Source organism: Hakea prostrata, chromosome 8 (genome assembly GCF_041222555.1).
Source record: "Hakea prostrata isolate BN-2017 chromosome 8, UWA_Hpros_2, whole genome shotgun sequence".
Classification (NCBI taxonomy): domain Eukaryota; kingdom Viridiplantae; phylum Streptophyta; class Magnoliopsida; order Proteales; family Proteaceae; genus Hakea; species Hakea prostrata.
This window is the reverse complement of record NC_142607.1, coordinates 44,757,075-44,782,998: the sequence shown is the minus strand read 5'-3', so window position 1 is coordinate 44,782,998 and position 25,924 is coordinate 44,757,075. Positions and strand designations below refer to the sequence as shown.

Here is a 25,924-nt window from a genome sequence, read left to right as displayed (position 1 = left end):
TTTACAACCAAACAGATATAAATCTCTGATTCATGAATATAAATATTTAAATTTCTTGGATTCAGATAACCAAACAGGCCCTGATAATGTGAGGTGAAGATAAGACTTCGAATCAAAATGAAATGGCATGATTCATACAGTTAATTTTGATATTGCATTACATTGATCATCACTTGGCAGAGTTTGACATCTTGAGGGTGGTTTTGATTATACGGTCTGGTCCTTGGAAATCAAAATTGCAAGAATCATTTTACACGTGGTGAATGGTGTAAAGAAGAAAAAAAAAAGTGCAATTTATGGTCTTGCATGCATGAATCAAGTTGGCGTTCTCGAGCTTGCATAAAACACGCACCTTCAAGTTGGTTTATTCTAAATATTATATTCTCAAGATCACTTCCCAAATTGCAGACCTCAAAGAGAAAGAAAAGAAGAAGAAGAAAGAAAAAAAATGTCGAGATTTGAGGTTGGGATTTCTGTAGTGTTGGGAGTAATATTGAGGAAGAGCTTTTGCAGACTTGTTGAGTGTGTGCTATTTGTAATGGAGATGCTATCAGCTTTTCCATCGCAGGATCGATTAGACAGGTATGCTCCAGTGTCATTGATGTTCTCTTGATTTATTTGTTTGATTTGTTTCTTAATCCAAGTGTTTGTCTTGAAGAAATAAAAATAGAACAGGAGAAGAAGAAGAAGAAACACAGAACAGATCGTCTTTTCTTATCTTTCTTGTATTCAAAATGATTTGTTCTTCCATTGCTTATTTGCAATGATGGATTGAATTTTTGTGTCTATATCTTTCAAAACTTCATCGATTTGGTCATCTCAATTTCAGGTTTTGAACCCCAAATTTGCCGTTGCAGCCGGCATCATCAATTTAAATCAAGGTATTTGTTATGTGTGTTCAAATTCTTCTACTCAGTTTTGAAATTTTCACTTGTTCTTGAAATCTGATCAATTCAAACTTTTCAGAGATTTGTGGTGATAGCAGAGAGCTTAGGCCGATGCGTCACTTTGTGGCCATGACTTGACCTGATGGATCAGCGTGCATGGGGGAATGGCTTTTATGGCTATAGTTTAATTGTAGAGAGGAAGTGGGCAAAAAAAAGAGAGTTAGTGTTTATGGACAAGAATTTGCAGTGTTATTTTGTGTGCTCTTGACGAATCACCATTGTAATTTTCTTTCATTAAAATATAAAGTATTCTTTAATCAAATTTTTATCAGGTCTATTTCTGACAAAAAAAATAGGGCATCCAATTCCCTCTGGATGAGAACACATGTTCATCAATCATATCTAAAGATTTAGATTAAATTAAAATATAAAAAATATTTACTTACTGCTTATTTTATTATTCTTTTTTTTTTAAGAAAAATTTGGCCTTACCTACCCAAAATATCATTTTACAGTTTTTTTGTCAATATGGTTACTGGCAAAACTCAAACTAGTTTTAAAAAATATAGTTGTAAAGTTTAAGTATTTTCTTAATAAATTTCTCCATAAAGAAATAAATTAAAAAGATTATTTTAATTTTTTAACTATTTAGTTCCATGAAAATTAAGATACAATGGATAAAAAAGCATTTTGAATTTGTAATTATTTATTTGGACAAATTTTAAAATAATACATTAACAAAAAAATTTCAGGTCAATACATTTTGAGGTGTCTCTAAAATTTTCCCTAATCTGAATATAGGCAAGGGGTTAAGGGCAAGTCATAACTCACAAGACATTAAGGGCAATTTATGAATTATGAGATTATCTAATTCTAACTCAATGTAGTTTGCTAACGAAATGTATCATTTTACAAATTTAAGAGACATTTTGGGATGTCTATACTTTTCGCAATTTATTTTGGAGTGTTTCTGAAAAGAAAGAAGAAAAAAAATGGAATGGTAAGTGTTAGAGATATATGCTCCACAACAAATAATCGAACAAAACATGGAATGACCTAGTTAGGCACTCAAATCGAACTCCTTAAACCTCCATGTAGGTTAGGTGCCAATCCTGCACAAAAAATGTTAGGAAAAACCCTACAAAGAAAAACAATGCAATAGTGAGTGGTAGGGGAATATGCAACACAAGTAACACCATGACTCCTTGAATCTCCTTTACTATTCACCCACTTATGCTGCATCAAGAACAAGAGATGGAATAACCAACAAATCACACGGCCACTCAAACTAGGGGTGTCAATTAAACCCTATTGACCCGGCCCCGCCCAAACCCTCCCTAAGTCTTGCACAATTTTTAGGCGGGTTTGAAATTATAAAATAATGAGCCCTAGCAGGGTCAAGTTTGGTTTGGGTTCGGTTTGGGTTCGGTTTGGGTTTGGCCCTCTAGCCAACCCGATCCTATGATCCTATATCAGTTAAGTTTAATTAAAGTTAGAGTTAAAAGTTATTTAATGCCACAATAAAAAATCAATGTAGCATTGTTTAGGTGGTAAAACACATAGCTTGCAACAAAGATGTCATGGATTTGAGTCTACTTGGTGGCAATAGTATTATTCATTTTGTTAGGATTAATCAAGGCGGACCGAGTTGGGTTAGGATTCAGATTTTTCAAAACTTGAAAATGTTTGGTTGGGCTTGAATTTGGGCTCTAAGGTAAAATTAGGGTTCAAAGAGTGGACTGGGGCCCAACTTGACCCATTGACACCACTAACTCAAATCGAACTCCCTTGAACCCCCTTGATTTACAAGTCAATCATGTACAAAAGTAGAACAAGAAGAACATAACATGAAATAACCGACAAATCATACAAGCACTCAAATCAAACTCCTTGAACCCCCTTGGTTTACACGTCAATCCTGTACAAAAGAGGAACAAGAAAACCCTAAAAAGAAAAACAATGAAATAGTACAGCATTGTTTGAACCCATCCAATTGTTTACCCACCTATGCTGGATCAAGAATAGATCACATGAATTAAAGAATTGTAAAATAAATTTCCCTCCTAAATACGTGATGAAGGGATACGAAGAAAGTATAATCCTCCAAACTAACAGAAAATAAGCATTATAATCTCCAAGGGTTGCTCAGTTGGTAAAAGACCAATACCTTCATGTAGGATCTCTTCTGGCCAGAGGCGAATCCCTGCCTTAAATTTAACTAAGCTAGTCCGGACGAATCTCAGTCCCCAAACCCCGCAAAGAAAAATAAGTAAGCAACAAAACATGTGACCATGCTTAAGTGTTACGTATCTATGAAACAGACAGTTGAGATCGAAATCTCGATGTGTAGCATCCAAGCCAAATACCAAACTTGTCAACCACTTAGACCAGAAAAGTTACTGGTCCACATGGATTTCCTAGAAATCGATGTATTTATCATGTGATACTTAAAGAGAAAGGAGGAAAAAGAGGAATCTGAGGTAGGTATCCAGTCTCCACAAGAAAAGGAAAAAATAATTAATGTTACCAAAAATGGATGGTAGCTATCAGGATCTCGTGTCCTCCAAGCATATATATATCTAATGTAACCATCAATTTTAAATTGTATCTTCAGGGATTCCATCGACACGGAAAAGGTTATAAAAGCATGTGGGTTGAAAGAAAAAACGGAAAGTATGTGGATGATGTTTGACAGTCTACTAAAACCTTGCCGTTAAAATATTTATTAAAATAAGTGACTCACCAGCCATGTGCAGAATTCGGATTCTATCGGTCCTATCTATCCGATCGTGTGATGGGCGACATGTGACGAGTAAAAGTTCAATTATTGAATAGAAATTGCTGAAACAGAGTTAGGCTTGAAGTCTACATCTTCGGGACTCAAGACAGAATCCAATCACTATAATAGTGAGTTATCAAGACCTTACAAATTTTTAGTACTTTGGCAGAAGAAATACTGTAACCGAAGAGAAAATTGAAACATGGGTGAGGGTGAAACCGGTATTATAAAAAAAAAACTCGAATAGCAGAAAGGTAAGGATAAATTTGGTATTTGGAGCGTTTGTTTATTGATGGCATCAGCATTTAACAATGGAAAAAAAATCTTGAATACGAATTTCGGTAGTTTTGGCATAAACCCAAATATTTTTGGAACCGAAACTAAAACCATCCCTATCTCATGATAAATCAAGTCCACCTATTCATTTAACCCCAATCTTTACCTTAGGGGGCATTTATAATTAATTTTTTTTAGGGGTGGCAGATGTAATTGATTTGCAAACACAGAGGATCTATATGTAATTCGCCCTATATTAAAACTTTATTTGAAAATCCCACATAAATGGAAAGAGAGTATGAGGAAGGATGTTCTCCACCTAGAAGGGGTAGAGAATTATGCTTCTCTCACATCCTTCTATCATATATTTAAAAAGTAGAATTGCTTCAGTGTTACTGCAGCACTGTGCAGCCTACAGTCCATATCGAAACTTGTAATCAAGCCGAAATCTCGCCCATCTTTTTGACTCTTTTCGCGTAAATGAAAAGAGAGTATGAGGAAGATTTCCTATTTGATTATCAGAATAAATGGCAAGGCAAGCTGTCTGGTATTTTATTAATTGAAACCAAAATATACACAAGAAGACATATCTGCCTTATCTTCCTCCGATTCAACTCTGAGTAACCCAAAAAAAAAAATTATTACTCCCTAGTTCCTACACTCATGCTTACATTATAAGCTTGGAAAAAAAAAGTAAAAAAGAAAGAAAGAGTCATTTTGCCTCTCCCTGTCTTCATCTTATATGAAGTTGTGAAATGATCATTGATGCTTTCTCATAAACTTCCATTGGCTCCTCCATTTAGCCAGAAGCTGTCTTCACACAACACAAATAATTAACTGTTAATTATTACATTCAAAAAATGCTAATTAAATGCAATGCAATGCAAAATGAAGCATGGCACACAAGTAATTGGCTTAGTTGGTAAAAAATAAGAGCATAGCTAGGATTTAACATTTGGGGGGTAAAGGACTAATATTTCATACATGGAAATAGTCAAAAGGGTCGAGGGCTCGTGGGTACAGAAATTTCAAAAAATTGGGGTGATGGGGAGAGAAGTGCTAGTATTTTACACATAAAATTAAGGTCATGAAATCTCTTTAAGGAAATTTCAAAAAAAATCAGCGGACAAGTATATTTCACACAAGAAAAAGGGCCAAGGCAAAATCTCAAATCCATTCAATCTTAAATATAATAAAAAATGGATAATTATTGTTGTCCCCTATATTATAGTTTAATTACTAAAATTACTCTATTTTTTATGAAAATTACTGTTGCACCCCTCCTTAGTTCTAACAGTGTTAAGAAACTGTTATAATTGAAATGTTTAATGTTTATTTTGGCCTCAATTCCTATTACCATAAAAAAAAAATACAATATTATCAGGTTCATTTCACGGGTGAAAAATCCGACAGCCGGGGGGCGGGTTTCGGCCCCCAAAAAAAAAAAAATCATATCAAGTACTAATTTTAGAGTTGTATTCTTATTATTTTAAATTCCAATAAAAGATTATCTAAAATATTTTTTTTCAGCTAAGAAAATGAATTTTCTAAAATTGATAACACCAAATTAGATAGTAAATAAATGAAAATTGAATGGAAATACAAACTTCTTAAAATTGATAACATCAAATTAAAAAGTGAATAACAAAAACTAAAAACTAATACTAAATTGAAAAGTAAACATAAAAAAAGCTAAAAAAAAATAAAGAGCTACTTAATTATGGTTAATTTTTTTTCTAATTTCTAAGGTAGTAATGTAATTTAGCATAATGTATAAATAAATTGAATAAGCCTTAAGAGTCATTTTGAGATTTTTAAATAGATAAAAATTGTCCTGTTATCACTTAACTAACGGAGTTTAAGGGTAGGAGACAAGAATAATTACCTATAAAATTTAATTGAATATAAGGAATAAAGTAATAATTACGTTATAGTACAAAGACAATAGTAATTATACCAATAAAAAATCATTGTGAGTGTTCTAATTTCCTCATGTAGATATTACAAAGACAATCAATCTCTCAACCCCTTTATAGCAGATGCCTATCAAAAGGACTTTGCTTCAAACCGGCGCCGACGACCAAGATTTTAATCAAAATTTCGACCAAAATCCCGACCCGACGCCTACAGGACTGAAGCAAAATCACTGTGAAAAGAGCATACCCAGGCACAGCTCATTTTCCCTTCTGTCCACATAACTAAAGTGACTTTCACAACTGGAGATGCCAAGAGTTATGTTACATTAAAAATGCAATCAGGCAACAAGACACAAGTTTTTTGTCTTTATCACAAAATCTCTCTAGGGCAACCCATCCAGACTTTATTAACAAAAAGGAAATGAGATATCACATGCCAGACCACAAGAGAGCCCACATCATCCCTCCATAAGGACCACACCAGTATTGTTTATAAAAACAAAGGACCAGGTCTCTAGAAATGCATTTGAAATCTTATCTTAATCAATCTCTCTGCATTTTTTTTATTCACTTTCTTCTGATACAAAAAATGAGTTCTGTTTTAGGTGAAGAACAGTATGAGCTGAGAACCTAAGATTTTCCCAAGTGAAGTGTTAAAAGTTAGTAAGACTTAGTCAGTATTAAGGGCTCAGTGATCACATAAAAGAATCCCATACCATGAATATGAGAAAGAAAAATAAGCATAATAGACCACATAACATAGCTCACTTAACCAAAGATCCCACACCAATCAGTCACCATTGTTCAGTTTGAATTTTGATGCTAACAACACATTCTTAGAGAAACCAGAAGAAGAAGCAGCTACAGAGAGAGAGAGAAAGAGAGACAACGAGGTGGTGTCTCACCATCTCTACAGCAAAGTTTACATAATTTTATTCGGTTACTGAATAGAGTGATTTAGACTGATACAGCAGATATACGTAGATCGATTTGCAGAGGATGAGTTGGTTATATACTTTTTAGCACCAGAAGCTTCACATCTTCGACATTGAGTAGTCCATCACATCCACGAGGAAGTCTGAAACCAGAGAAACCAAAGTTAGTTCAGTAAAAATATTGGAAGTAAGCATTGGTATGGTGATACATCAATGTTATAGACTCCAGAAATGACCCATCTAACCAATCTGTTCATTTGATTGTATATAGCCTATGGCCATAAGGCTGAACAGGCAAAGTTTTGATGGAATTGGAGAGCTTGATATTTTGATGGGTCAAATCTAAAATATGTTATGCAAGGCATATACATGAGCAAGTATGTATAGATTGCTTTGAGAAATCATTCTAACAATCTGACAATATCATACCTGCATCATCCTTTGTGAAACAAAGGGGAGGTGTAATTCTGAACACATTGCCATAATACCCTCCTTTTCCGACTAGAACTCCCATTTCTACAGCAAAACCGAGGGACGTATTAGATTCGACATATACAGAGAAGACCATAACATGTGTGTGTGTGTGTGTGAGAGAGAGAGAGAGAGAGAGATAGACCTTTCATTTGTTCCATAATGTGCAAAGTTTCAGCCTTGGCTGGTGTTTTCAGTTTACGATCGGTGACAAGTTCAACTCCAAGCATCAAACCCCTTCCCCTTACATCGCCAATAACTGCAGGAATGCAAGGTACATAAGGTAAAGCATAAAGATAAATATAAGACTCCATCTTGGAGAACAGTAAGCATAGCGATTGAAGAGAAAGGAACGACTCCTAAAACATTCAATGCCTATTAACTCTTGGAAAATATTATAACATTACACCATCCATACAATGACCTTGGCCTAGATATTCAATAACAGCTAATACAGAATCAGCAAATCCATCATATAGTTGCTAAGATGTTGAGAAAGGTAAACAGCTCTTACGTTCGTACTTCTCCATGAGAGAAGTTAGGCGTTCCTTCAGATAAGAACCCACCACATGTGCATTCTGCTGGAGATTTTCTCTCTCAATTACTCTAAGAACAGCTAGTCCTCCAGCAGTACATACTGGGTTTCCACCAAAGGTATTAAAGTAACTGCGATAAGTCAAGACTTTCGCAATCTGAGGAGTCGTTACCACTGCACCAATAGGAATTCCATTTCCAATGCCCTGAAGACAGAGGTTCATAAAAAGTCAATCACTGATAGTAGAATAGAGCTAAGGTATTCAATCAATCTTTAATAAAATTGTATATTGAACTACTTGAATTGTATATCAATTCACCTTTGCTATTGTCACTATGTCAGGCACAACACCATGGGATTCAAATCCCCAGAACTGGCCAGTGCGAGCAAAACCAGCCTGAACTTCATCAGCAATACAGAGGCCTCCTGCTTTCCTTACAACATCAAAGGCAGCAGGCAAGTAACCTGGAGCCAACTCTACAATTCCACCGACTCCCTGCCAAATTGGTAAAAGTTGAATTGAGCACACACAAGCTCTCCTGGCTGGATAAAGTCTATGAAATCCTCAAGAAACCTAATAGATGGAAGAGCAATTTACCTGTATTGCTTCCACGAGGAAACCAGCAACACGACCAGAAGTTCCAAAATCAATGGTCTCTTGGACATCTCTTACATATTTCTCCCCATCTGAGCCAAAAAGACCTCTGTATGGGTCTGGGTTCGATACATGATGAACTCCACTCTGTCAGCAAAATGTAACAGGGTAAGGCTACAAGAAACATCAATGAGTTGGATAAAAGATTTGTCAAGATCCCCTAGAAAATGATCCACAAATCGATCACTAGAAAGGGGAAGGAAACACCATGGACATTTTCCTGTCTTTCATATACCAGAGAGAAAATCAAAAATACGAGCAGAGCTCATCATAAAGTAGAAGATTAGCTAATTCCTTAGAGGCATGCAACCCATTAAACCAAGGTAGATCCAAGAACCAAGGAAATCAAATTGAAAGATAGCTGAACAATTGAATTACCTGAACGACATTGAACTTCCAGTTAGATTGGGCAGTGCTTCCCATTGTTCCAGCAGCGTTGCCATGGTAAGCGTTCCTGAGTGAAATGATATCATGAGCACCAGTATACAATCGAGCCATCATCATCGCCAGCTCGTTGGCTTCAGTCCCAGAATTTGTGAAGAAAACAACCTACAAATCCAACCCAGAAATCCAATTAACACCGAACCCATTTACAATCATGACTGTTTAATACAAAACTACGAATTAAAATACCTTGAGATCTCCGGGTAACTTAGAAGCCAAAGCCTCGGCAAAATCTGCTATTGCATGGTTAAGATACACGACGGTTGAGTGCTGCAAGCGGTTCGCCTGATTTGTGAATGCTTTCACCACATCTGGGTGACAGTGGCCGCAGCAAACGGTTGCAATCCCTGCGAATGCATCAAGATATCGACGTCCATTCTCGTCAAAGAGATATTGCATCTTCCCATCAACCACGTTCAACTACAAATTCGAAAACCCATCATCAGTGAAACTGTAAGAGCAGATCAATAGCAAGATCTATGTTCCCCATGCCGTCAAAATCAGAGGCTCACACCCTTTCTCCACCATTAATGCCAGACAAAAAAGGAAAATAATATACCAAAACGAAAAACAAGAAAAGCAAAAAGAAACAAAGAAAAGCGTTAAAGGTGCATTTAGATCATGAAAGGAAAAATATAAAATTGATGGTTCGAAACAGAATGCAATTCAAGCTAACTTTTTTCTTAAAGAATTAAGAACCACAAACCCAATACTCAAATGTGAAAAATGGAAAAAGAGAAGATCTTTACAGGGTTCTTGTAGAAGTAGAACATAGAAGGACTGAGATATTCTTTTCTCTTCTGCAAGATCTCAGCAGCAGAAGGACCCGTGTAGGGTGGAGGAGTATAATCAAAAGGAGGCATTTTAGGAACGACATGGGAGCTTTCTTGCAAATGATCTTCACCCTGTTGAGCCAATTGAGAGAAACTTCGTTGGCAGCAACGAAAATCCCTTCTGGGTAAGGCTCTTGAAAATAAAGCTCTCATCATCGTTAATTTCTCTTCTCCCTCTTGGTCACACTGTATATACAGAGCTTCTTGTTCTCTGCAAAATGTAGAATCGAGAGAGAGAAGAGAGAGTGAGGATACGGAACGGAAACAAAGGGTTTATATAGACAAATCGTGAGGGCCATATGCACTGTGCCGTTTCGGGTTGGTAGAAAAAAGCCAAAATATGAATGGAACACAGATCATATCATCTTCTTTGAATTACAACGGCTGGATTAGAATCTTTTCTTCTTAACCGGATAAACCGGATCTTGTAATATAGATATTGATGCATATTTATCAAGTATACTAGTAAACCTAATCATCCGAGATTAGGATGGACCATAGGAGGATGGAAATAGTGTGCTACAATCTAAATACAAGTAACACATCGCAGATAAGATTTTCATTTTTTATTTTTTTTTTAATATTTTGCAAATAATTCTTGAGATAGTGATACGTTCTTACCGATCTCTTTTGAGAACCCGAAATATCATTTGGTTGACTGAGCTTTTTTCGGCCTCATTTGCTGGTCACATTGAATAAATGTTTGTAATTACTAAAAAGAAGAAAGACAAAAAAAAGTATAGATGAAAGAGAAGATGACTATATCCTCATGCTTATCTAAGCAAGATATGAAGGCGAACGTGGCGTAATTTCATTCATTAGGATGGAAATCCACTCTACCAAGTGATTAGCACTAGGACTAGGGGTGTCAACGGTGCGGTTTGGGGCAGTTTCGGGTTGGGCCTAACGGTTTCGGGCTGAAAAACACCTAGCCCAAACATGGCCCATTAGCAAAATAACAGTTTCGGGCCGGTTTCGATTTGGTGTGGTTTGTGTTCGGGCTAACTAACGGTTTAAAGTCGGGTTGACTAATGGTTTATGGTGTGTAAGAAAAAAAAACAAGAAGAAACAATTGAGCATCTTACAACAAAAGCAAATATTTATATGGAAAGCAAAGTTTCTATTGCTCAATTTCCATTAAAAAAAACCACCCATTCTATAGAAATCAAGAACATAGATATTAAGTAGTAAAATGACTATTTGATCTTTGAGTTCATTCTTAATTTTTTTTAATTATCTATACAAACTACCTAATGGTAATATAATGATTCAAATACTATTTAATGTAAAATTACAAAACGGGTTGTAAACGGGTTATAATGAGTTGCGGTTTGGTTTCGAGTTGGTGCGGACTCCACAACCCTCAGCCCAATTATGGCCCATTAAGGTTCGGTTTGGGCCGGTTCGGGTTTTAACAGGCCGGTGTGGTTCGGTTTTAACGGTTTGGGCTATAAATTGACACCCCTAACTAGGACATTGCCATGTAGAGTTAAAAAGATTTTATTATTTCTTTTGATAGTATTAGCAAGGTCCGACATTTCGCCGACATGTTGGCGATTTTTTGCATGGTGTCAATGAAAATTCGACCCCTGATTTCGGAGGGTGTTTAGGATCATTTCGACTTGAGTTTTGTTGTGTAACCTATTTTGATGCTAATAAACATATTGAGAACATTATTTTGGTATGAAACATCACTTAATCTAAAGTTTTTTATTGACACATGTTCGGCTATATGCGGGCAAAACTAGAAGTTTGGGAAATTCATATAAACTAATGTAAACATGCAAAAAAAACACAAATACACAACTAGTGAATAGATATACTAAAGTTTACAATTCATTATACAATTATGTTGAGTATGGCTCATGCTTCACATTTTGTTGCCGACGGACATGGGGTTCCGCTCCTCGGTGAGCGGGCTGGGGTTCGAGGAGGCCGCCCTAGGGGGTGTGGGAGCAACGCCCCCGGAGCCTGTAGAGGTCCTAAGTCACTTTGGCAAAAATCAAACGAAAAATTGGTGAAAAACCGAATGAATCTTTATTAAATATGGTGAATTTGGCGTTATATCGCCGAAAAATCGACTTCTTACGATATATCGTTGATTTTTCGATATATCGTTAACTTTTTGTATAAGTCATGTCGCTCGGGGGAGTTGTGTCGTCCCCTAGTGACATGGCAATGTATCCCCGTGTTTTGGCAATATATCACCGACACACTATACCATGAGGATTAGTGAAATTAAAGCTCAATTATGACTTACTACCCTTGATCTTAATACTAATCTAACGGTTTCATGACGGAACCCTAATTTGCCTTTAGGGTTGAAATTTTGAAGACTAATCCTATTTGAACTCAAGTTGGACAATATAGTTTAAGAAATCAAGATTAAACTTGCACTTTTATTTTAACATTACTACATTAGTTTATCACATTGATTTTCTTTTAAGATTTTTGTGCCTTCACATTCAAGTTTTATCTTATACATTAGTTTATCACATTGATTTTCTTTTAAGATTTTTTATGCCTTCTCTTTCTTTAATGTGGCTGAGAGATAGAATTAATGATTAATTTACTTACTTATTTGTAAATGATCTAATTATTTTCTACTTTAGAATTAATATGAAAACTAATTTTGTCTCATACATGATATCAATGCAGTAGATGTTGTCAAAAAAAAAAAACAAAACCAAGTGCATTTATATTCGCTTTTCTTGGTAAAACATTTAAACCTTATAAGGTATAATCCTTTTTTTTTTTCTCTAATCCGAGGTTGTCTCTTTAAAAACATCAAGCTTTTAACATGAGTTGTTAACTATGATTATTTAGGGTTTCTAAAATTAAGTTAGGAAGAACAAGAGAGAGAGTTGTAATGGGTAGTTGAAAACAAATATATATCTTTCTAGTCGTCCAGTTGTGAAGCTATGCTTTTATACAGTTCCAGATGTTGAAGTTTGTGGCCAAGAAAATCTCATTCTGCTAATGACATTTTCATCACAGAGCAGAAACCCAGTAAAGCAACCAAGTGCCCATAAAAAAAAAAGAGACGTGGAGGATCTGATGAAGCTGCGTTTCTTGACAGCTACACCTGATGTGATCCGCCGCCAAAGCTTCCTGATACGCCTCTTGTTAAAGCTTCTCCTCACCATCTCAATACTCATCAAAATCATCAACCCAGAAAACTCTCACCCTCCGATAGAGGAATAGTTCCTGCAAATACTGCCAGAACACTTGAAACAAAGAGGAAGGTGGGTAAGGAAGAAAAGTGCCTAAGCCCTAAAGAAGACAAATGAAGCATAGTTGAGTGTTTACGTGGTAAACATGTTTAAAGTAGCAGATATGTCTTCTTGTTCAGAAATAAATACAAGGCATAACTCCATGGGTTCCATAGTAGGTTGGCTTTTCATTTTCAACTCAGTGAATTCTAACATGATTATTGTTTTTGTTGAAAGTCTTGAAACGTCATGCATAACCAAATGAATATGACACCAGGCCAAATCAATTTTTAAAATGTGGGAGAGCCATTCTAGGGTTTGCTGTGTCATATGCTCTGCAAGAGGATATTCAGAAGCAGTATTTGAAGCAGACTGTTGGAATTATTCAATTAGGTCATATCCCCTCTTATGCCCACCCCAGCTTGTTTGCCAATTGTGAAAGATATTAAGAGACTGGGGCAAGGTGTCGGCAAAGTTCGTCATTTCGCCATTTGCCCAAACAAGATAAACAACAAATTTTCACCGAAATATTGGACGAAATTCGCCCTCTAAGTTTTCAGCTCAAGTAATCATTTCCTCTAATTATCGTTTTAAGTGACGAAACATTTTAATGATATGCAAAAAAAATTCAATGGTAGAGATTTAAAGTTGGGTTTGGGTTTCAAGAAGTGTAATAATTACCCCAATCAGGATCTTCTCCCCATCAGGGGAGCACAGCCCCCATGGCTTCCTGACCACAAAAACCAGTGGGTTCCACTGTTGAAAAAAAAACTTTTTTTTTTATTTTTTCTAAAATATGTTTTTCACCGTGGGCCCACTAATGTTTGTGGTTAGGAAGCGTCGCTGATCCAGACTCTAATTACCCACCGTGTGAGACAAAGTCAGAGGACTCAAAATGAAGTGATGAAAGCTAGCAGGTCCCACTAATTACACTACTTGAAACCACCTTAAAATGTGCTCACTTTTGTAAAAGCCACCTATCAAAATGCTGCCCACCGTTAAAAAAAAATGTGGCAACTTTATATTTTCTCAAAACCCAAAACCGAAGTACCTTTAATTAACCGTGGAGAAAAAAAAGTCAATCACAACCGTTATTCTTAAAAATATATAAATAAAAAAAAAAAAAAAGAATGATTGAATAAAAGTCAAATAGAAACCGAAAAGGAAGGAAAATCAAATTCAACTCAAATTGAAAACTAAATATCACTTAAAATATTTTCAAAATAAATGAAGTTTATTGGATTTGAATTTTGCCCATTTTATTAATTCAAAATAAATAAAGTTTAGGGTAAAATTGACATTTAATACGGCTTTTATAAATGAGGTAATATCATCTTTTGATTTCTTAATTTTCATGAAGGGCAAATTAGACATTACATATTCAAAATTAACGACAACTTAACACCTGAGGGGAACCCAAGCACGGGTTTTTTAGTAATAAAATCAAACACAGTAATTATCCTTTTATAAAATATTATAATATTTCATGAGAAATTGTAAAATCGGGTAATATATCGACGATTTCAGCGAAATATTGCCAATATTTCATAGAAACAATGTTAGTTTCGGTTTCAATCTCCAAAAAATATCGCTACTTGTCTGAAATAACAAAATTAACAAAAAGTCCTATAATTAACAACTCTACATTATATCATCGAAAGAAATAACATGGCGAATATTTAACCATTTCGGTAGATAGCAAAACAAAATGGGGACAAAAACGAGATTTTCAAAATATCAATAATATTCATTGATTATCCATTTGATTGCAATAAATTTGGTGACATATCGTCATTTGTAATCAAATTTCAACGACAATATTTAGGCTTTTTCGAAGTTTATCTCTCAATCTTTTTACATTCTTGGATGTTTCCTAATAAACTCCTACTAGTTAGGAATGTCCAATCATAATGTTTTACACAATGTTACAAAATAAAACATGATAGGACAAGTGAATTGGAAGGGTAATTATGTGATGAAAGTGGCAATTGGAGGATCTTGCTTGATATGGAAAGATGAGGTAGAAGAATAATGTGATGAGAATCAGGGGCGGACCTATGAAGGGGGCCGGGGCCATGGCCCCTGGATTTTTTAAATTTTTATATAAATTCCCTTAATTCCTTTAATTTTGCCAGTTTTTTCTCTTTCGACATGTGAAATGTTGCTGTTTGCCCCCCCATATCGAGAACAATTTTTAAAGGTAAAATGATGGATATAAATTTCATTCTTGATTAAAAACTAATTATTTAATCCCTATTTATTCTCCCCTCTCTTTTCTTTTATCTTTTCTTCCTATTTATTCTCTCTGTTTCCATAAACGTGGGTTAAAGGAAATTTTTGAAAAAAAATCTTATTAGGTTTTCAAAAATCAAAATGTCATAAGAAACTAACTCTTCAATCCCTATTTATTCTCTTCTCTCCTCTCTCCTCTTTTCTTTCTATTTATTCTTTTCCCTTTCTATAAGCGTGGGTTAAGAAAATATGAAAAAAGATCTATTATACAATTAAATACTCTTTCTATTTTTCAATTTATTTATCGTTTCTCCTTTTCTTTTTTTTTTTTTTTTTTTTTGTTATTTTTTTATTTGACTTTATATTTTATGTTTCTTTATTTCTTTTGCAGTTTTTGTTATTTGATTTTGTATTGTGAATAAAATGTTTTTTAACTAACTATCATTGGTTTGCATCTCTTACCTAAAAAAATAAAATTTGGTTTACATCTCTTACCAAAGAAAATTTTGGCTTGCATCTAGCTTTTTAGGGTTGAAGTCACGTGTATATATTTTCTTATATTGTTGCTTTAATTTTACCTATATTTTTTCATTATCAATAATTTACCAATTTTCAAATATACGTGGAAAAAAAGTTAGTGCTTCTTCAACCGGAAGGTTATCTGGCTTTCACTCTTCGCCCCCCCCCAATATTCCATCCTGGGTCTGCCCCTGATGAGGATGGTGATCAGGTGAATCTTGATAGAAATGGAAGGATGAGGTGTGAAAATGTCATGAAGGTGGTGATATGGAGAATCATGGTAGAAATGAGGAGTATTTCTTGCATTCTTGAATGTTTCATAATTTAATCATACTAATTAGGAATTTACAACCATAATAATTTACTAGTTAAGCAACTTAGGCTATACACAAATTTGACAAAAAATCACTTCAAATACCCCCAAAGTTGGGGGGCAAAATTTGACTAAACCCCCCCCCCCCAAAATTTGTAAACCAACCAGCTCACTTTCTGACTTTGCTTTGAAGTTTGATTTGGCTAGATTGATTCTAAAAATGAATGTAATTGTTTGAACATGTTTATAGGACCTACTAAAATCTGTTAAAGTATTGGTTTAGGTGAAACCAATTCATATAAAAGGAAAGGGAACAATCACACTTATACTTGGTTGATTGGTATACTATCTCTTTTATTTATTCTAAGTATGTTCTTGTCACTTTAGTATATTGTAATGTACTATTTAAGTGTGTCTACCTTGTGTATAATGACCATGGTTACCTACTGCTATTCTTTACTTAGTTACTTGATGTGATATGTTAGAATGTGTGACTTTGGCTTGGGAATGCATGGGTTTGTATACCTACTATCATACATTAGGGGTTGTGGTCTAGGCCATTGCTCTTGGTGCTTTTAGTACTGCATATAGCTACTGTTGGTGCATATTTGGATGTCTGAATATATGGTTAGGCCTCCCAAGTACATGCTACTACTCATTCGGCATGAGAATTGAAGTCTAGTGACCCGTGATAGCAGTAGAACAATGATGGACATCCAATAGTCGATAACCATCTTGTGAGGAAACACAGGCCTACTGGTGTACCATTCATGGTAACATTGCTTTTGATAAGGGTTGGGTTCATGGGTGTCCAATAGTCGGTAACCATCTTGTGAGGAGACACAGGCCTACTGATGTATCATTCATGGTAGCATCGCATGTGATGAGGGTTGGATTCATGGGTGTCCAATAGTAGGTAACCATCTCATAAGGAAACATGAGAGGCATTTGCCCTATCATATGTGGATGACCATAGGGTTTCGGGGTACTAAATCCAATAATCGATACCATCTCGTGAAGATTTAGAAACTCCTAAGTGGATAAGGATATTGGACTAAAAGGGCACTTAGCATGAGGAAAGATATCTAGCCATACTACATGTAGTATGTTACTTTTATGACCTTGCATTGAGCTAGGATATCCCTGACACTTGCCAAATTTATATCAATGGTTGTGATTAGAGAGTGGCCGTATAACTCTTAACCATGGTTGGATTGGACTTTTATCCTATACCTCAATCATGACACTCAAAAGTCAGTTGGATGCCTTAAGAGGTCTATGTGAGACTACCCAAAGGAGCATAGTGTACATCTTAATGCATGTCTACCTAGATAGAGACAGATATATGGTTAGCTTACTAGTTGCATACTTAGAGTATCAATGCATATTTGCATTTCTGCATCTCATGTTATTCTAGTATATGTGAATTGTTTACTTTACTGAGTTCTTTGGAAGCTACCCTTATGGATTCTTTGTTTTCTTCAAATTACTTTGTAGGTCATGATGGAACCATTTTTCCAAAGAGTTCAATGCCGGCAGAACAGTACAATCAACCAACAAGAGAGAACTCCAAGGTACACAGAGACTCATGCCCCTATTTGGACTGCTCTTACAAAGTCCAATCCTTCTGAACATTGAGAGATTGCCTAGGAGAGTGTGGTGGCTTTAATTGGGATAATTTATATGTCTGTTTGCCTAGCTAAACGTTACCGTGACCTTTGAAGAAATATATGGAACGGATTGTAAACGTTAATTGGATTATTCATTTCTTTTCACCTGGAGATTTATTACTTTCATTTATTGATGGATTTATTACTCTTTGCTATTGATTATGGTTTTGTATCCATTATCTATTATTTTGCGTTGTAATCGATGTTGCAGCTGTGGATCACATCCACGGGTAATCGGAGTGGATCCAATACCCTCAAATGGGGTGTAACAATTATTGTTACCCCGTATGCTTTAATTTGATTAGTAAAAAGACCTTCCTCTTTGTAAAATTACTATTGCCTCCTTCAATTCTAGTAGTGTCTGAAAACCGGTACAATTGAATATTTAATGTCTATTTTTCCAATCTTGAACTAGGAAGTCAAATGACAATATTATCCTCATTTAAAAATATATAATTATATACCAATTTTACACTTGTATTCTTATCATTTTTTATTCCTTAAAAAAAGAATTTCATTAGCTATAGGAACTTCCCAAAATTGGTAAAATCAAAATAGATGATAAATAAATAAAAACCTATTGGAAGTAGGAACTTCCTACAGTTGATAACATCAAATTAGAAATTAAAGAAAAAATAAAATAAAATACCACCAAATTGCAGCTAAAAAGTAAGGAGTTACCATTTTCTTTGTTTCCTTATATTTTGAATCTCGACTTTGAATTTTGTATAGGGAGAGGAAGGAGGTGAGTTGAGGGTTATTGAGAGGAAAAGGAAGAAAAACCCTTTTTTTTTTTTTTTTTTGGGGGGTGGGAGACAAGGTAACAAAAGAAGACTGATTTTTTTTTCTTTCTTTCTTTCTCTTTTCTCTCTTTATTTTGATTAGAGGAGAAAGTTGTTTAATTAGGGTTAATATTTTCTTAATTACGGGGGTAGTAATGTAATTTAATATAAAGTGTAAATAAATAATATAAAATCTTAAGGTTATTTTAGGACTTTTAAATAAATAAAAACTATCATATTATACACTTAACTAATAGAGTTTAATGGTAAGGGGCAATAGTAACTATAGATATAGTCCAAAGTTAGTTTAATAATTTAGAAAGATATAGAAAATAAAATAATAATTAAGCTATTATACAACAGAACAATAGTAATCATCCTTTATTTTTTGTCATTGGAAGAATCTACGATGAACCTCGAAAGTGTGATATTAGTTTGTTTCAAATAATAGAAGAATGAAGTAGATTACCTATGTACAATTTAGTCTATTGTTGTGCTTGAAGCCTTAAAAAGACTGAAAATATTAGATTTTTTTTTTAATTCAAACCTTCTTAGGATCCTATATATAAAATAATTATCCTCTCCTTGCCACCCCCTAACCCCTCACAAAAAAAAAGTTTGAAAGCTAAATCACCTCCCTATCAAGGGAGAAGTATGTGCTCTCTTGATGCTTCTCTTGGACAAAATAGAGGTAAAATCCATGATGGACCTACTGAAGGTCTCACTTCTTATTTATTTTGTCAATATTCAGTCGTGGACTCTACCGTATTTTGTGGTTAAAAAAACTCCCATGACAGGAAGGTGATCCAGACAAATTTTTGTTTGCTGCAATAGCTGCAATATGCAACGGTTGATATTGCGCCACAATTACAAGAAACCATCTGACGGTGTTAAATCGAGTAGTTGGGGTACAGATGTAAATAAACTTTCTATTTTTACATTCATAAGGATTTATTATTTAGAAAATTTGCAAAAACAAATCCCTACATCTACCTAACTCTAAGAATCAACGAGTCTCTATCCAAGGAAAAACAACAACCCATCTTCTTCTTCTTCTTCCAACTCCACTATCATTTCTTTCTCTCAAATGGTTAGCTTCAAGAATCAATAATTCTCCTATGACCTAGTCATGGATTAGTATTTGTCGAGTTTGATTTTTCAAACATTAATTCGATTCTTGAATAATCAACTTTTGGGCTTTATGGGTCGAGGGCTCTTCAGAAACCCTAATCTCCTCGTCGAATTAGGGCTTGGTTCTATTGGGCTTTTTAACTATGAAGTATATTAAGTAGCTTATAATTTACAACATTCTCTTCTGGATGCAGATTTTGGTTCATCATTGTAGGGAATGGTTTTTATCATCACTTCTACGAATTAGGGCTTGAAAAATCCATTATATGATCCTATTGAGCTTTTTAAGTATGAACTATACTAGTAGTTTATAGCATTCTTTTTTGGATGCAGATCTCAATTCTTCATTTTAGAGAATGGTTTTTATCTTGGCTTCTATAATTCCTTTATTTGTAAGAATTGCAACAGAAACTATTCATCATTTTTGCAAAAGCTGATTCTTGAAATATCAAATTCATCAAATAGGAGAATTATTGATTCTTGAAGTTAACCATTTAATATTAGATGAGTGGTTGTTCTTCCTTGGGTAGGGAGGGAATGGTTGATTCTTAGAGTTGGGTAGATTTAAGAATCTGTTTTTGCAAATTTATAATAATAAACCTTTGTGTATAAATAATAAATCCTTTCATAAAAAAATAATTTATATCTATATCTCCATTATTTGATTTAATAATATTAAATAATTTCTTGTTCATGAGGCACAATATCGACCTTTGGCTGCATGCAGCAGCTGCAACCACGTCCCCTCCCCCATAAAAAACAATTAAACTTTAATCGTGTGTTTCACCTAATTAATTACTTTTTGACTTTTAGTCATTTGGTGACAACCAGATGTTTTTTGATTTTGGTGTATTTGTGTTTTTTTTTTTGGGTAAGATGTTTTGCTTTACTTGGAGCGTGGGTGTTTTAACTTTTTAATGATTTGATCTTGATGTTATATAATTTATTATAAATTAAAAAAGAGAAAAGTATAAAATATTTATTATTTTATTTTTTTTATCATAAAGAGAAATTTATTTATTATTTTATTTATTATCATAGAAGTGCTAACTCTTCTGTGATAACTTTACTTAAAAAAGCCTTTAGTTCACATTTAAAATTGGGTGAAAAGAAAATTTTCTGGACAAGAAAATCCCAAGGTCCTTTAATTGCATATGGAGTTTCAATCAAATTGAATTTTTCTTTTTTCCTTTTAATTGGCAAATCAAAAGTTTGAAAATCCAATTATTACGTGAAATGCATGGGTTTGCTTACATTGTTAAAGAATAATTAGTTTTGTTGGTGCAGAATTTATCAGGATTATAGACTACAAATCACACCAATCGGTTTAGATCTAGCTTGATCTGATGTTGGATCCACTCACACCTACAAGATTGCTGAAGAACAATTAGAACGAAGGATTGTGGTTGCAAAGCTCAAGTGAGCTCTAAGTTTTTCGAATATCAGAGAATGGGAAAATGCAGATGATATGAGGAAAATTGCACCGAACATATCTCGACCGGGTTCACATCTTTCGCCCTGATTAGACCATAATCAGGGGCCATTCTAACCTGATCTAAACAATCAGGAGAGCGCCGCTTTGGAAGTTACTGGCCATGAACTCCCTCCCGAATCTAGCGAAAGACGAAACTTCCTAGTAGGAAGCAACTATCGTCAGGACAGTGAGGGAATCGTGAGAAGTTCGGTAATTACTATCAGTAGGGTTTTGAGTGAATGAGAGTGTTACCTTCTACTTATGTTTGAGCTCTATTTATAGATTTTCTTTACTGACTAGGTTTTCTCTGAGCCGTCAATCAAGCGCTATGAAATCGATGGTCATGATTAGATCCTTACCTGGCATATAGTTCGATCCCGTATTTGATCTAAAACACCAGTTGGTCTAACGAGAGCCGGTGCTGGATAATTTATCCACAACACGTTGACTTAATATGTCTTGTATCCAATAACAATAATTCAATTTTATCCTAATTAAATGGGGTCATGGATATAAGTTGTCTTCCAATCAATTCTATTTGAGATATATTGGATATAAGGCTGGGTTATAGATATCTTTTTTTCTAACATTACTTCTAATTCAATTTTAAGTCTATTCCTAACTCTTTTAATTCCTTCAATTTGAATTAAGTTATTATTTTCAATAGCAACTTTTAAATCCTTGGTAACTTATCAAGTATCACAAAATTCACAACTACTTTTAAATTAGTTTTAATATATTATTCTTTACTTTATTTTTCTTAATTTTGTCATTCATCTATCTAAACATCCCCACTTCAGCTACATCGAGTTTATTTATTAATATTTTTTTAACTCTTAACACTTTGTACCCTTCTTCCAAAAAGGTTATACAACTATTTTGTAAAATTTGTTTTAAAGGATTATATCAATGACATGAAACCCCAGCTAAGAGATGAGCTTTCAAAAAACTATTAATATGATGTAGGGATGTTACCTCCTAACTCTTTGCTTTGCTTTGTCATGGATGAGTAGACAACTTGATATTTGGTTCCAAATAAAAAGTAAAAAAAAAAAAAAATAAAAGAATAAGCCCGCATGATAGACTTACATCTTAACTTAAATCTCGAGTTTTGACAACAAACTTCAATAATTTTGGAGTAAATATCACTTACCTTCCTTCTTAGCTAACTAATGACGCTTGGACCCCCTCTTAATTGGATAAAATCACTTACCTCTCATTTTACCTAGTAAAGGTATCAAACATTTTATCTTTATAAACATTTTTAGTTAAGTTTTATTTTTATCGTTAATTTTTTTTTTAAATCCCAAACTACTGTTAAGAAAAAATGTTTTAATTTAAACATCAAAATGTCCTCAATTACCTTAATAGTTAAAATGATAAATTAATATTATCGTTGAAATTCAACATTACCCTCAATTACCTTAGCATTTAAAATCCTAAATTACCCTAAAAAAAGAAATTAATAAAAAATCTAAAAGTCTTTTTTAGGGGTATTTTGGGGTTTTAAGAATAAAAATTATTCAAAATAATTTAGGGTTTAGCTACTAAGGTAATTAAGTGTAATTGGGATTTCAATATAATATTAATTAAGGGTAATTTATGTTTTTAATTACTAGAGTAATGCAAGAAACTTTGAGGTTTAAACTTAGAGATCTTTCTGTTAAGAATAGTTTAGGATTTTAGAAAAATATTCAAAGATAAAAGTAGAACTTAATTGAAAAAATTACAAGAGGGGGGCGTGTTTGATACCTTTGCTAGCTAAGAGAAGAAATAAGTAATACCACCCAACTAATAGGGGGTTCAAGTGTCATTTGGTCAACTAAAAGGGAAGGCAAGTAATATTGTTTATATTATAATGACTAAGTTTATTAGTTTGAGCAAAATAAGAATATCGGATAAGATCATCATCTAACGGGAGTGTTCTATCTTTTATTCTTCCTATATTAAACAAGGAAAACAAAAGTTTGATCAAAGCAAGCTAAACAAAGACGTCTAATAATTGTACATCAATAATGTGTCATTGTTAATTATAATAATAGAGATTAGATGTAATTATAAAAGTACCTATAGATCTTTAGATGTAATAATTGTACACCAATCTGAAGGATATCCCACTTCCCTCTAGTAACAATGGATCTGATGTGATGTCTTGGATCCCATCCACTGAAGGTACTTTTTCGATACACTCTGCATATGAGACATTGATAAAAAACGAACCAGCTGTAGATATGGGAATATTCGATGAAAAATTTTGGAATACTTCTTGGAAACTTCATCTTCCAAACCGATTTTGCAGTTTCTTTTGGCTAGTTGTAAAGAATAGGTTGATGACTAATGCTAGAAAGCGCCACTTGCATCTTCAAGATAATGATAAATGCAATCTTTGCATGACAGAAGTGGAAGATGTATTACATGTATTTAGGGATTGTTGCTTTGCAAGAAGCATTTGGAAACGTATGGTTAAACCACGAAATCAAATATGGATCTATGCCAATATCTGTGGGTTTGCTGCCAAATGGAGCAACGATTGGCCTGAGCGATTTGTGTGTACCCTACAATTTCTTTGGGGATGGCGAAATCGAGATATCCATGAAGTAGATTTTTCCAGACCAGGGAATGGTATGCTCATTATCGAAAAATTTTATCGAGCCAATAAGGAAGCTTGGACAACATGCCGAAGCCCTGTTCTTGATCCAAGTAAAGAATTGGAAGTTTTAGGGTGGACATGCCCTAGAAGAGGATGGTTTAAGTGCAACACGGATGGTGCTATGAAAGTGAAGGAATGCTACGCTCAATTAGCTGGGGTGATTCGGGATCAAGAAGGCCTGTTCAGAGGAGGATTTGCTATCAAGATTCCTCTATGCCATGTAGTAGAGGCGGAACTGCGCGCAATCAAAGAAGGGGTAAAGGTAGCGTTGGATATGGGAGCATAGCCACTCCAAATAGAATCAGACTCGCTGAAGGCCATAAGGTTACTGGAACCAGAAGTTAACGAGCAAGGATCGATGGGAAGATTAGTTGCTGAAATTCGAAGCCTATATGCTTCTCGAGGCCGTGTTAGATTTAGTCATGTGAGGCGTCAAAATAACAAGGCTGTTGATTGGTTGTCTAAGAGGCGGCTAATTGGAAGAGATGATCTGGTCTTTTTCAATGATCCCCCGCAGGAAATGACAGAGATCCTTAGAGAGGATTGTCTCAAGAGTTGTGCTCTAGTTTGATTTGTATTGTTTTTTGAGTCTTTTGACCCCGTTTTGTAAAAAAATAAAAATAATAATAATAATAATAATTAGAGAGCTAGTAATGATAGATTTGTTTTAAAAGACCACAAAACAAGCAAAAAAATTGAACTTTTTTATTTTTTGTATTTTGTATATATAGAGAATGAAAATATTATATATACCATCAACAGAGTTGAACTCCCAATCTCTTCACTAAAAAGTATTGATTATTATCAATCGAACAACTTTATGAGGATAACATTTGCAATGTTGGAGTTACATGAATCCTTTGCCTTTCAAAATCATGGACCAACTGTAGTGTACTTTGGAACTATTTTTAATTTATGATGAGTGCTTCCACTATGGAGGCACCAGTAATTAATAAAGACATGTTTCCATCCGGGTGGAAGTGTCTGACCATATTTCATATAGAAGTTCTTGTATTTGACCGTGATTTCGGCTCATATCCATTCAACATTTGAAATTTGAGACTTTAGAGAAAAGGGTAGCCTTTGTGTAGTAGTTAGATTAACTAGTAGCCACTCTAGCAAAACCACTCGAAGTCACTGATTTCAACAATACCATTAGCGAGAATCGAATCTACTATCTCTTTACTAAAAAATGTTGATTAATATCAATCGAACAACTCTGTGATGATAATAAAACACATTCAAAACATTTGCAATGTTGGAGCTATGTGAATCTACTCCTTTTTCTTTCTTTGCCTTTCAAAATCATGACAAATGTAGGGTACTTAGTAACTATTTTTAATTTATGATGAGTGCTTCCACTATGGAGGCACCATTAATTAATAAAGACATGTTTCCATCCAGGTAGAAGTGTCTGACTATAACTCAATAGAGGTTCTTGTATTCAACCATGATTTCGGTTCATATTCATTCAGCATTTGAAATTTGAGAGTTGAGAGAGAAAGGTGGCCTTTGTGTAGCAGTTAGATTAACTAGTGGCCACTCTAGCAAAACCACTTGAAGTCACTAATTAACCCTAAAAAGTTTTCTAATAAACAAGAGATTTTGTACTCTCCTATGCTGATAAAAACCACCATTGGAGATTGGAAATTGATCCATGGCTTACTTAACTCTAATTTTAATCTAATCTCATCAGTCTCATGAATTTTGGAATACTTCATAAGACCAAGGGCTCAAAATCTTCAATAACCCACTATTTAAAATTTGACAAAAGTTTTATTTGTGTCACTTCGCATAAAACAAGTTTGGAAAGCCATTTGAGCGTACATTAGATAACCCGCAATATTTAAATTCATGATCGTATGCATTGCCAAGTGTTGTAATGAACACCCAAAAAAGGGAATGATGAAGTAGAGTGCAAATACTAGTATTGCCCAACTTGATCTAACACCTAAATGTATGGATGCTGATGGAGAACGCAATTAGGTTATCTAATCAATAGGATAATCCATTTTAAGGTTTTTCAATAGAAATTTCAATAGTTTGTGATTATCAAGTTTTCTTGAATGTCATAATCAATATCATATGGGTATGGAAGCATGATTAAATTATGGCTAAAGCTCAAGATTTGAGTGGTCCAAATCATATACTGAATTGGCCAGCCACTAAGGTTGCTGGATCATTTAGATAAAGACTTCAACCTAAAAAAA

General features: G+C 34.3%; 1 protein-coding gene and 1 long non-coding RNA gene across 4 annotated transcripts; one reads left to right on the top strand and one right to left on the bottom strand.

Annotated features, from left to right (window-relative positions):
- The first annotated feature begins 404 nt into the window (after positions 1–404).
- On the top strand, positions 405–1,234 carry LOC149008117 (uncharacterized). The gene is made up of 3 exons (XR_016174997.1): positions 405–582; positions 830–881; positions 967–1,234. It is a non-coding gene; the product is annotated as an uncharacterized LOC149008117 (long non-coding RNA).
- Positions 1,235–4,526: 3,292 nt separating this feature from the next.
- Positions 4,527–9,983, bottom strand: LOC149008116 (alanine--glyoxylate aminotransferase 2 homolog 2, mitochondrial-like). 3 transcript variants are annotated; one of them, XM_089166343.1, is made up of 10 exons: positions 9,648–9,983; positions 9,088–9,318; positions 8,833–9,003; positions 8,398–8,541; positions 8,119–8,295; positions 7,779–8,004; positions 7,410–7,523; positions 7,223–7,309; positions 6,875–6,936; positions 4,527–4,756 (listed from the first exon to the last, which is right to left on the bottom strand). In XM_089166343.1, the coding sequence occupies exons 1-9, from the start codon at positions 9,885–9,887 to the stop codon at positions 6,893–6,895; spliced, it is 1,434 nt and encodes a 477-aa protein (XP_089022469.1). In that variant the 5' UTR covers positions 9,888–9,983; the 3' UTR covers positions 4,527–4,756; positions 6,875–6,892. The 3 variants fall into 3 exon arrangements, with proteins under 3 accessions (XP_089022469.1, XP_089022470.1, XP_089022468.1); XM_089166344.1 differs by having other exon boundaries at positions 4,527–4,752; XM_089166342.1 differs by lacking the exon at positions 4,527–4,756 and having other exon boundaries at positions 6,429–6,936.
- Between the last annotated feature and the right edge of the window lie 15,941 nt (positions 9,984–25,924).

What these genes read in the sequence shown, in the direction of transcription:
- LOC149008116 (XM_089166343.1), bottom strand. Translation starts at nt 9,887, where the DNA reads ATGATGAGAGCTTTATTTTCAAGAGCCTTACCCAGAAGGGATTTTCGT. An exon ending in ACATAGTGACAATAGCAAAG is followed by an intron (nt 8,005 to 8,118) that starts GTGAATTGATAT and finishes CTCTGTCTTCAG; the next exon opens with GGCATTGGAAATGGAATTCC. An exon ending in CATTATGGAACAAATGAAAG is followed by an intron (nt 7,310 to 7,409) that starts GTCTATCTCTCT and finishes GTTTTGCTGTAG; the next exon opens with AAATGGGAGTTCTAGTCGGA.